The sequence below is a fragment of the Jaculus jaculus genome, chromosome 3 (assembly GCF_020740685.1).
Source record: "Jaculus jaculus isolate mJacJac1 chromosome 3, mJacJac1.mat.Y.cur, whole genome shotgun sequence".
NCBI lineage: Eukaryota > Metazoa > Chordata > Mammalia > Rodentia > Dipodidae > Jaculus > Jaculus jaculus.
Genome location: NC_059104.1, coordinates 87524724 through 87536817, shown reverse-complemented (window position 1 = coordinate 87536817; position 12094 = coordinate 87524724). Strand labels below are relative to the sequence as shown.

Here is a 12094-nt window from a genome sequence, read left to right as displayed (position 1 = left end):
AAAGCAACATCCAAGTGGCCTTTCAGCCCTTGGGCTGCTGTCCACAGGAGCCACCCTGTGAAGGTTGCAGTGTGAGCTGTCAGGAAACAGGGCATTGTGAGTTACCTGTCCAGACCTGCTCACTTCTGCACCAGCTCACTTAGTGTTGTGGAACACCAAGGATGAGTCATGAGCTTATCCTACAGCTAATATCTGAGAGGATGATGGAAAAGGTTTATTACAAAATGTTGCTTTCAGGTTTGTTAATTGTTTAAAATTGTTGGATTTTATAAAAAATGTATTTCAATAAAACAACAGAACTGTAAAATGGTGGGAATTTCACCAAGGACTGCACCTAGAGGACAGGTGCAACTTATGGAAAGGAGTCACCCCAATTACGGTGGCCTGTAAAACTGCTTTTGGTCATGAGATCAGTATGTCATGATAAATGCTTTGGGTGAAGGCTGCATGGCTAGGGGTGCCCATACAGATGAGTGATGGCGACATTAGTGCAGAAGTAGGAGCAGGTATCAACTAGTGGTTCTCACTTCTCCTCCTCATTGACTTCCGAAATTCTATCGACAGATTTAAGGATTTCAGCAACAAGATTCATGGTTTCTGCTCCAGCCACCAGCTGTTTTATGGATGAGTGTGCACTGTTCATGACCACACGGAGGTTCTGCAAGGCCAGTTCCAAGTTCTGCTTCACCACCTTAAGGCTGGTGCCCTGGCCTGACTGCAGGGCTTCATTTTCTCGCTTGAAGTTGGAGATCTGTGTTTGCAGCGAGCTTACCTCCTGTTTCAGCTTCGTGACCTGATTTTCTGCCTTTACAGCCCTTTTGGTCATCAGCTCGAGGTTCTGTTCTACTTGTTGGACCACTGACTTCAGGTCGTGGAAGTCACTCTCCTCCTTGACCATCTCTGCCTCCAACTTCCACTCAAGTATCCTCACCATTTCTGTTTGTGTTTCAGAGAAGCTCTGAACCTCATTCAGTTTTCTTCTTAGTTTAGAATTGTCTTCTTTTAGTGCTTCGTAATTTATCTGCAACGTCCGCAGGTGTCGGTCTCCCAGGGACTCTCTGTGTGCCTCGAAGTCTATAACTGGACTCCTGGCTGGAGATGCCAGGGAGACACAGGAGTCAGTGTCACTCAGCATCCATGGGGGCAAAGACTGGGATCTTGCCAGCTCCGATGCTGTGGAGAGGAAGGAGAGGTACGGCGACATGCTGCCTGGGGTCCTGGAGGCGCGAGTTGGTTCCAAAGTAGACGACTGGTAAGCTCCATCCCACTCATCCTCCTCTTCCAGGACACTGACACCTGCTAGGTCTTCAAAGAATGGCCTCCTCGGCTCCAGGCCATATCCTAAGGTCTGGAAGGGTGGGGAGCTGTGGGCTAGACCCCGCGGGTGCCTCGCCGCTTCCTTGAGGTAAATTCTACTGTTGGTTGATGGGTCCTCTGTCGACAGGCTAAGGTTCTTGGTTTTTAGCAGCTCTTTAAAGGAGAATGGACTGGTCTGGTCAAGATCTTCCAGCTTGTCAGCTCCAAAATGTGTCTTGTGTGCTGCCGATGGCCCTTGCTCGGAGCATTTTCCCGTTCCGTAGCCGAAGTCGGCGTCTCCCACGGACGCCAGCACCCGGCTGGGCACGCAGCACATAACCGACGGCCGGAAGCGCACGAGGCGCGAGGGCAGCGGGCGGCTGTGACCGCGCTCGCCCGCTAGCTGCGGGACAGCAGACCCACGGCGGCACCCGTAGAACGCGGGAGCGGCCAGCGACCACGACTGCGGCCTCACGGACGACCCCTCGCCCTCGGGAACCATGAGGCTCCGCGTCCGCCACAGCGGGGACGCGCTGGGCCGGCGCGTGTAGCCCGCCATGGCCTCGCTCGCTAGCCCAGGGCCCCCAGCCGGCCGGAAGCGGAACTGAGCGCGGCGCGCGGCGGAAGCGGAAGTGACCGCAGAAGCGCAGCACGGCGGTGTGGCCCCCACCAATTCGTAGGCTGAAATTCTGACCTCGAAAGTGACAGCGGAGGTAGCACCTGGGGCGGGGGTGACTGGATCTTGAGGACAGAGCCCCCTGAAGGGATTAATTCCGTATAAAGTAAGTCCAGGAAACCTCAGTTGTCCCTTCTCCCTTTTGAGGACAACCTACTGATCCGGAATTGGGCCTACACCAAACTGAATCTGCCAACACCTTGATCTTAGACTTACAGGCTCCCAGAACTGTGGGGGGTAAAATGTCAGTTGTTTGCAAATCATTCATCATTCTATTATTCAGACACCATCTATTAGGCATATAGATTCAGCCAAGAGAGGCAATCTGGATCTTCTGAAAGGCCACTCCTCCTATCCTATACAAATCAACTCAAAACAAGTAGCCTTTTTATGTATTAAAAATTCTTAGACTACATTGTTCCTTGAAGTTCTGATCCTCCTGGGTCCTCCAGAGTGCTGGGATTACAGGTGTGTTCCACCATGCCACGATGGAACCCAAGGATTCATGCATACTAAGCACCCATTCTACCAATTGAGCTACATCCCCAGCCCATGTTAAAAAAAAAAAAAAAAACCTAGCATTTGGGAGGCAAAGGTAGGAGAATTGCTGTGAATTCAAGGCTACCTGAGACTAGATAATGAATTCTAAGTAAACCTGGGCTAGAGCAAGACCCTACCTCAGAAAACTAAAAAAAAAACTTTTAAAAATCCTGTCATTAGTCAAACACAAAGTAAGCCTGTGATGGACCTCAACTCTGCAAGTTGTAGTACCTAGGTCATCAGCAGAAGGCATCCTGTGAGATACAGCTTAGCAGTAGAACACCAGCTTACTATGGGAAGAGCCCTGGGTTCCATTCCCAGTACCGAAAAGGTGAAGGGATCATCAGTTCTTACGCTTTTTATACAAATACACTGGAAGGCATTCTTACCTTATGTTTTATCTCTCTCAACAACTTGTCAAACCCATTGCATCTGGTAACACTTATGTTCCCAACAATGAATTTGAGAAGTTGCTGCAAATGACTGTTGAGTTGCTTAGTGTTTTTCTAACTGAATTCCACATCTTCCCAAGTCCAACTAAATAGGGGCCCACGAAAGGTACCTCAGTGTCAGAGCTGTTGCCATTCAGAGCCTCGATGTTTGGGTCCCTCCAGTCTTCTGAGAGTGAAGGGATGTAATTGTCTGTCAGTGCATCCCAAACCCTGTAAACAAAGAGAAGCTCTCATTAGCACACATCTGCAGCTTGACTTAGCCTGGAGGAAGGAAGAGAGGGGCCAGGCAGGAGAGAGGCTTCTGTGTGTGCCAGGCTGAGGTCATCGGCCTTTGAGCATGCAGGAGCAGTAGCTGAAACAGAATTAGAGGCATGTCCAGGGGAAAAAGGCAAGAGCATGGTGCCTGGTCAGGGGCTGCAGTAGGAAAGGTGTTTGTTTCTTTCTTGGAAATTAATCTATACCCCAACCAGTATATTTCTGAACCTAAGAAGTACCCATGCTCCTTTCCTATTGAGCAAGACAGAGAAAGGGGATAGGAGAGCTCTCTAGATATCTTGGCTGAACCGCTTTAAGATTGAGTGACATTTTGCATCTTCAAAGGCCTGCAACAATCAGGAATCAGCTCCTAAAAATCTAATGTAGGCAAGAGTATAATATCAATGTTGTGAATGCCCAAAATGCTCTGGGGGCTCATAGCAGTACAGCTGTGTCCTCTAGTAATGCAGAGTTAAAGGGTACTATGTCTCCATCATGGACACTCTATACAAAACCAAAAATATACCTCTACCTACACAATTATTTTTTAGTGGAAGATGGATCCACTTTTGATAGGTTTTTTTTTTTTTTTTTTTTTTTTGGTTTTTCAAGGTAAAGTCTCACTCTAGCCCAGCTGACTTGGAATTCACTATGGAGTCTCAGGGTGGCCTCAAACTCATGGCAGTCCTCCTACCTCTGCCTCCCAAGTGCTGGGATTAAAGGCGTGTGCCACCATGCCCGGCTTTGATGGATTAAAAAACCAAAAACCTTTTACTTATTTTCAAGGACAGAGAGAGTGGCAGGGAGAAAATGGGTATGCCAGGATCTTTTGCCACTACAAACAAACTTAGGACAAATGTGCTGCTGTTTTTAAATTCTAATATGTATATACATATATATTAGTTTTCCCAAAATTCATATCACTTGAATCACTGTTTCAGAACATTTTCTTTGGTAAGTGAAGATTGAGAAACAAGAATGTAGCTCAGTGATAGAGAATTTGCCTAGCATGTACAAGACTCTAGGATTATCCTAGCACTGAAAAAGAAAAGGAAAAAGCCAGGTGTGATAGGACACCCCCTCTTTTTTTTTTTTTTTTTTGTTTGTCTTTTTGGTTTATCAAGATAGGGTCTCACTCTAGCTCATGCTGACCTGGAATTCACAATGGAGTCTCAGGGTGGCCTCGAACTCATGGCAATCCTACCTCTGCCTCCCAAGTGCTGGAATGAAAGAGGACACACCTTTAATCCCAGCACTAAGGAGGTAGAGGTAGAAGGATTGCTATGAGCTCAAGAACAGCCTGAGACTACACAGTAAATTCCAGGACAGCCTAAGCTATAGCAAGACCCTACTTCAGAGAATGAAAAAAAAGGAAGGAAGGAAGGAAGGAAGGAAGGAAGGAAGGAAGGAAGGAAGGAAGGAAGGAAGGAAGGAAGGAAGGAAGGAAGGACAAAAGAGAGAAGATACTAATGAAGTAAGTAAGAGAAAAACCTAAAGGTAAGGAAAAGGAAGGGGAGGAAAAGAAAGGCAAAGATGGCTGAGCATGGTGGCTCATGCCTTTAATCCTAGCACTCAGGAAAACTCAGGGACAATTTTTGCAGTATGCAGAGGATAGCCTGAGGCTACACAGTGGATTCCAGATCAGCCTGGGCTAGAGTGAGACCATTCCTCAAAAAAAAAGGAAGGAAAATGGAGGAAGGGGTTTTGGAAATATTCTGAAGTCACAAATACTCAACACATCATACATTAGTAGGTACCAATAACTTAATGTACATCAATATAGGGCTATCAGCCATGAAAACATCAGCCCTTAAATTAATATTAGATAATGGTAAATGAAGACTTTATTTTTATTTATTTATTTTACAGAGAAAGAGGGGGAGAAAGAGAGAGAAAATGGGCACGCCAGGGCCTCCAGCTACTGCAAACGAACTCCAGACACATGCATGCCCTTGTGCATCTGGCTAACATGGGTCTTGGAGAATTGAACCTGGGTCGTTTGGCTTTACAGGCAAATGCCTTAACTGCTAAGCCACCCCTCCAGCCCTAAGTGAAGATTTTATATAATAGAGCAGATATTGTGCATGTCAAACATAGTGACACTTATAAAACCAAAATATAAGAAGCTACATTTAAAGCCGGGCATGGTGGCGCACGCCTTTAATCCCAGCACTCGGGAGGCAGAGGTAGGAGAATCGCTGTGAGTTCAAGGCCACCGTGAGACTACAGAGTTAATTCCAGGTCAGCCTGGACCAGAGTGAGACCCTACCTCGAAAAACCAAAAAAAAAAAAAAAAAGAAGCTACATTTAAATTAAATGTACTAACCTAAGAAAATAGCATCTAACAGACAAATATGTATGGGCTAGAGATATAGCTCAGTGTTAAGGCACTTGCCTATAAAGCCTAACAACCTGTGTTCAATTCCCCAGTACCCACATAAAGCCAGATGCACAAAGTGGCACATGCATCTGTTGTTTGTTTGCAATGGCTGAAGGCCCTGAAGCCATTCTCTCTGTGTGCCTCTCTTCTCAATCTTTCTTGGCTTGCAAATAAATAAATAATTTTTTTAAATCCATTAAATGAAATAGACAAATAAATGTATATGGATTTAATTTATGTTGTAAAATGATAAAATAGTGTGAAATATTTATAAAATATGATGATAGATAGCTGGGCACAGACACTTGAAACAGATACTTAATAATGTAGGTGGCAAATGAATAGCATATGACATATGGGTATATAAGCAAAGAGGTGTTCCTGGTAAACAATCAAACAAAAGGAACTCCAAAAAACAATTTATTGCCAGTGTAAAAGGCATCTACTTGTACTTTTCTTCCAAACAAGAGAATTAAGTCATCAGGTGCTCATGAGACAGTTATTCAGCAGGATTTCAGAGTCTTCTTTTTAAACCATGGGCCACATAATAGTCTCCATCAGGCACTATTAAAGCTGTATCTAAATCCAAATCCTATTGGCACTGTGGAGCCAAGAGACAAAAATTATTTTCTAAGTCTAAAGTTAAGCTCCAATCACCACACTCTGGAAAGGTCATGGCCTTCCTCTTATCATCACTGTGCTACATTCCTGCTTTGGAGATGAACATGCATGTAGAAACTGACCTTCAAATTTGTCCCTGCAGGAAGTACTGGAGAAGTACTGTGAGACTCAGCAAAGCCCAGAAAAGGCAGGAGTCTTTTGTTTCTGGAGGGAATCTGGTATCTTAAGGGACTTCACACCTTCCAATGACTTTGAGACTGCTCATGTCCTGAAATTGACAGCAGAAAACTCTCACATCATTGAGGGAGTGCCTCCTTTTCTCATCTGAGCCTTCAAGGCCATGCTGAATTTTATCTTCTAATTCTAGTTTCTAGATAGTTCCCTAAATCTTTATGTCCTCACGATTTCAAACAATCCTCATTTCTCCTCTTTTGCATTTCTTCCCCTTTTTTATTTTTTAAACTTTATAAATGACCTTTAAGACAAAGCAGCTTCTGTCTCTTGCATATTCTCCTCATATTTTACTCAGTGGCCACTATCAATAATCACAGCAATCCACACTTACTAAGCACTTACTGGGCCAAGTTCTCTTCTAAGCTCTGTGAGGATGGACACATTCATTCCTCACGGCAACTCACAAGACAGATGCTTATGAGAAAAACTTAAAACACAGTGATGGTAATTAAGTTGTCTAAGTTCACATAGCCAGTAATGACAAAAATGGACTTTGAACATGTGTAGAACATCATCAGAGCACATATCCTAACCACAATCCCAACTCTTTCTGATTTACTCTATGGTTGGCATCCGTGTGACCATCAGAATAATGCACAGTTTCAAATCACAAGCTGGAACTGCAGTCTAGACACTGGCTGTATGTGCAAAATACTATACTGATATCGTTCTGGATGTCATGCTTTTATCAGGCTACAGGAGGGCCAGTTGGGGGAATAGGGTGTACAGCAGCTTCTTGCCTCGGTATACAGCCCAGGGCAGGGTCCACAGAAAGCAAAGACAGAACACAGCAGGCAGCCAGCCACAGAGATGAAGGAGCCAGTGGTGGGATGGGAAAAACAGCTTTCTGTTTGGAAGAAAATGGGAAAGGCTTTGTTCCCAGAAAGATGATCTCATCGTAAGCAGAGCTCTGAGGAGTGGATATATTCCCTTTTATTTATTTATTTTGGGCTTTCGAGGTAGGGTTTCACTCTAGCTCAGGCTGACCTGAAATTCACTATGTAGTTTCAGGGTGGCCTCGAACTCATGGTGATCCTCTACCCCTGCCTTCCAGGTCCTGAGATTAAAGGCTTGTGCCACCATGCCCGGCTACATTCCCTTTTATAAGTATCCTGAGATATAACTTCTTGGGGATGGGATTACAGCTTAGTGGTACAGCACTAGTACCACTAGTGTGTGCGATGTCCTGGGTTCCATCTCCAGCACCACACGCATGCATGCATGCAGGCATACATACATGCATACATCCTGCTATTTATTCTGATTCTAGAGAATAAAGATTTTGCTTGTTGGGAGGTTCTAGCAGGAGAGCACAGCTACTTACAAACCTTGAGCTTTGGCAGTTCTCGTCTACTGGAGAAGGTCCTCCTCTGACTGACTGTGCAGGTTTAGTAGGGCCACACATGGAACAGTGAGGGAGGAAAGGGCCACCCACCAGTCAGATCAACTAAATCAACCCTGTCATTTCAGTGGGGTGATCAATATCACAGCCAGATGGCTCTCACGTCAGAACAGGAGTATTTTACAAACTCCCTTCACTACCATTTATCAAATAAGCAAGATTAAATAAATTGCCTCAGCATTACTACCATTGTATCACCACTTTACATCCAAGATTCAATTTGCTGTCTCCATCCTTATGATGCCAGAAAAGGTTTTTTGTGTGCATTTATGATAAGCAGCTTAAAGGGTAATGAAAGTTGCAGTTTGGTAACATTTCCCATAATTATTTTGCTTGTATGCAGTCATGCAACACCTATACCTGCATGTTTGTTAACATGAGTGCATATCTGTAGTTCATATTTAGGAGTTAGGGATTATTAGATGAATATGCCTTTGTACAACTTTGTCCATTCACTTAAATATTTAAACAGAATAAACATGATCTTTGCTTTCTGTATGGGGAACCTGAAGCTGCCAGTGAATTTTCTGAAGGACAAGTTATCTATCAGATTTCCCTATTGGACTATTAGATGCTGATTTGTCTTCAATTTTCAGGATGTTTATGAGAAGTTGTTTATTTATGTGTGGACTTTATTTTTTAAAGATTTTTAATATTTATTTTAGAAAGAGAAAGAAGTTTAGAGAGAGAGAGAAAAAAATGGATATGCCAGGGACTCTAACCACTGCAAACAAATTCCAGATACATATACCACCTTGTGCACCTGGCTTATGTGGGTCCTGGCGAATCAAACTTAGGTCGTCTGGCTTTGCAGGCAAGTGCCTTAACTGCTAAGCCATCTCTCCAGCCTGATTTTATTTTATTTTTTTAATATGTCTATTTAAGAGAGAAAGACAGAGAGAAGCACCAGGGCTGCAAACAAACTCCAGGAGCAAGAGCCACTTTGTGCATCTGGCTTTACATGGGCACTGGGGAATCGAACCCAGGCTGGTGGGCTTTACAAACAAGTACCCTCAACTACTAAGCCATCTCTCTAGCCCTTGAGCTTTATTTTTAATATCATATGTAGCCCATTAAGTCTCTTTGCACAACAGGAAACAGCCACTGCCCCCAAATATTTGGCCATCCATTAGCAAGGTACTTGCAAGAAGTCTGAAAATGATCCTAGTGAGTTAGGAGGTGAGGTGAGTACTGTCTTCTTCTATTTTGGGTTTTTGATTGATTAATTGGTTCCTTTAGGTTTTGTTTTGTTGTTGATATTTTTCTCATTTCTATTTTGTAGTGGCCACTAAAAGGTCCCACATTACAGGTTCCATTTCTCATAGTAAAAGAAAAGGCTGAGGGCTGGAGAAATGGTTCAGCAGCTAAGGTGTTTGCCTACAAAGCCTAATGACCTGGGTTCTATTTCCCAGTACCCATGTAAAGCCAGATGCACAAAGTGGTGCATGAATCTGAAGTTCTGCTAGAGCCCTGGTACACTCATTCATATCTCTCTCTCTCTCTACTTAGAAATAAATACAATAAAATACTTTTTAAAAGGGTGCCAGGTGTGGTGACACACACCTTTAATTCCAGCATTGGGAGGCAGAGGTAGAAGGATCACTGTGAGTTTGAGGCCAGCCAGAGACTACATAGTGAATTTCAGGTCAGCCTGGGCTGGAGCGAGACCCTACTTTTGAAAAACAAAAAAAGGGGGGCGGGGGTGGCCACACATAAACAACAGAGATTCTGGGCTCAGGAGGCTGAAGCAGGATTACAAGTCCAAGGCAGCCTGGACTATATACCAAGTCCCTGTTTCAAAACCAAATGAGGCCAGACATGATAGTGTATACCTTTAATCCCAGCACTCAGGAAGCAGAGGTAGGAAGATAGCTGTGAGCTTAAGGCCAGCCTGGAACTACAGAGTGAGATACAAGTCAGCCTGGGCTAGAGCAAGATCCTACCTTGAAAACACCAAAAAAAAAAAAAAAAAAAAAAACCCACAAAACAAAACAAACAAAAAGAACAGGGGGCAGGGGCTGGAAAGATAGCTCAGAAGTTAAAGGTGCTTGCTTGTGAAACCCACAGGCCTGGGTTTAAGTACCCACATAAAGCCAGACGCATAAAGTGGTGCATGCATTTGGAGTTCATTTTCAGCAACAGGCTCTGGAACTAACACTCTTTCTCTTTCTCCCTCTCCCTCTCCCTCTCTCCCTCTCCTAGCAAAAAAGGGGTAGGGGCTGAAAAATATAGCTCAGTTGGTAGATTGCTTGCTACCATGTTTGACGTACTGGGCTCAATCCCCAACACCATAAAAATTGGGCATAGTGGTACACGTTTGTAATCCAAGAATTGGGAAGGCTGAGGTAGGATCACCATGAAGTTAAGGTCAGCCTGGTCTATAGAATGAGCCAGGAATAGAATGAGACCCTGCTTCAAAAACAAACAAACAAAAAGGTAAAAAAGGAGGAGATGATTCTGGAACATTTTTTTGAATTCAAAACCAGAAAGTATAGTATTTAAGTTGATTTAAATTTGGCGGTCTTTTTTTTTAGACATGGTCTCCTATAGCCCAGACTGGCCTGGAATTCACTAGGGAGCCCAGCAGGCTGGCCTCTAACCTGTGGTCTTCCTGACTTGCTTTCCCAATGCTGGTCTTTCAAGCTGAACTACCACCCCAGGCTGCTCTCCTTCAATGCCAGAATTTCCATGCTCTGATATCAGAGATGTCTTCATAGCCCAGCCAGTTCCCTTTGGACAAACAAGGACTAAAGGCATCAAAACTTGCAAGTGAATTACTTGTATTACGTTTATGATTTGTGCAATTTTAAGGAGTTTCATTTAACCAAGAATTCCCTTGCTTTTATTTTAAGCATCTACTTTCTAAAAATTTTTGTTGTTGTTTATTTTTATTTGAGAGCGACTCAGAGAGAGAGAAAGAGGCAGATAGAGAGAGAGAATGGGCGCGCCAGGGCCTCCAGCCACTGCAAACCGAACTCCAGACGAACTTCACAGGCAAGCACTTAACCGCTAAGCCATCTCTCCAGCCCTAAGCATCTACTTTTTAAAAAAAAATTTTTTGTTTGTTTATTTTATTTATTTATTTGAGAGCTACAGACAGAGAGAGAAAGAGGCAGAGAGAGAGAGACAGAATGAATGGGTATGCCAGGGCTTCCAGCCACTGCAAACAAACTCCAGATGCGTGCACCCCCTTGTGCATCTGGCTAACCTGGGTCCTGGGGAATCGAGCCTCGAACCAGGGTCCTTAGGCTTCACGGGCAAGCACTTAACCACTACGCCATCTCTCCAGCCCAGCATCTACTTTTTATCTCTAATCCCACTCAAAATACTTTCAATTTATTTGTGGATAAAACATCCTTCTAAATACTGAACCTGAGTAGGTTATCACAATAACACTAGAGGAGACTTGCAAACTGTCTAGATTTTGCATCATCATTTTCCTTTTCTTGGTCATACCTTTACAGCTGAAAGGTCTAGGTGGTATCTATGAAACCAAGTATGCAATGTAATTCTGACTCTTAAGATTTACAAAGGCTTCAGATGCACAAATGGCCTAAAAAGTACAGTGTGGATTTCCCTCTCCCTCCCTGTACATGTCCCCACTTTGTCTTGAAGCCTTTGGTCGCTTAGCCAAGGCAGTAAATGAGGCAATCAAGTCAGAAATACCTCTTGCTGAGAGCCCAATAATCCCATGTGACGGTAATTAACATTGAGCGGCCTCTGCTAATGTGCCAGGAGAGAATAAGAGGCTGCTCACTGGGCCTTCACCCCTAATAAGCAGAGGCAAGGTTTAGATGGAAAGCAAGGCAGCAGGGATGGAATGCATTTGAAAAATGTCATTTTCAGAGCACATCCTGGGTGAGGGAACACTGGGCTTCTCCCAAGTCACATCAAGAAGACACCCTAGAGGTTTCAAAAATGAGGACCCACATAATCAACTAAATTGAAGTGACTTGCTCAAGGTCATTCGGAGAGTGAGTGAGAGTAGGAAAATAAGAATTCACAGCCTTCGTGTTTCTAGTTCACTGCCTGGTGCACTGAAATGAAAAATCAAATGTTCTCTGTATAACAAAGCCCTTGACCCAATCTTTATTGACTTACACAAGTTGAGCAAATTATAACTATCCCAGAATTTAAAAAGAATCAGTTGGAAACTTTTAAACTGAATTGAAACACACAACCCACAGTGAAAGCACTGGTCAACAGACAAAATGTTTTCAATGACGGTGCATGCAGGC

General features: G+C 43.9%; 2 protein-coding genes across 7 annotated transcripts in view; both read right to left on the bottom strand.

Moving 5' to 3' along the window:
- Fez1 (fasciculation and elongation protein zeta 1) overlaps positions 1-12094 on the bottom strand; it is a 72414-nt gene that overhangs the window by 35474 nt on the left and 24846 nt on the right. For all 4 annotated transcript variants that reach the window (XM_045146573.1, XM_045146574.1, XM_004670619.2 and 1 more), the window contains exon 3: positions 3075-3174. In XM_045146573.1, the coding sequence (XP_045002508.1) occupies positions 3075-3174 (100 nt within the window). The remainder of the gene's footprint in view (positions 1-3074; positions 3175-12094) is intronic.
- On the bottom strand, positions 524-1855 carry LOC101596785 (endosome-associated-trafficking regulator 1-like). Of its 3 annotated transcripts, none has more exons than XM_045146572.1 (2): positions 1582-1855; positions 524-1518 (listed from the first exon to the last, which is right to left on the bottom strand). In XM_045146572.1, the coding sequence occupies exons 1-2, from the start codon at positions 1853-1855 to the stop codon at positions 524-526; spliced, it is 1269 nt and encodes a 422-aa protein (XP_045002507.1). The 3 variants fall into 3 exon arrangements, with proteins under 3 accessions (XP_045002507.1, XP_004670675.2, XP_045002506.1); XM_004670618.2 differs by having other exon boundaries at positions 1786-1855; XM_045146571.1 differs by having other exon boundaries at positions 524-1855.

Coding starts and splice junctions, on each gene's coding strand:
- LOC101596785 (XM_045146571.1), bottom strand. CDS start 1,855: ATGGCGGGCTACACGCGCCGGCCCAGCGCGTCCCCGCTGTGGCGGACG.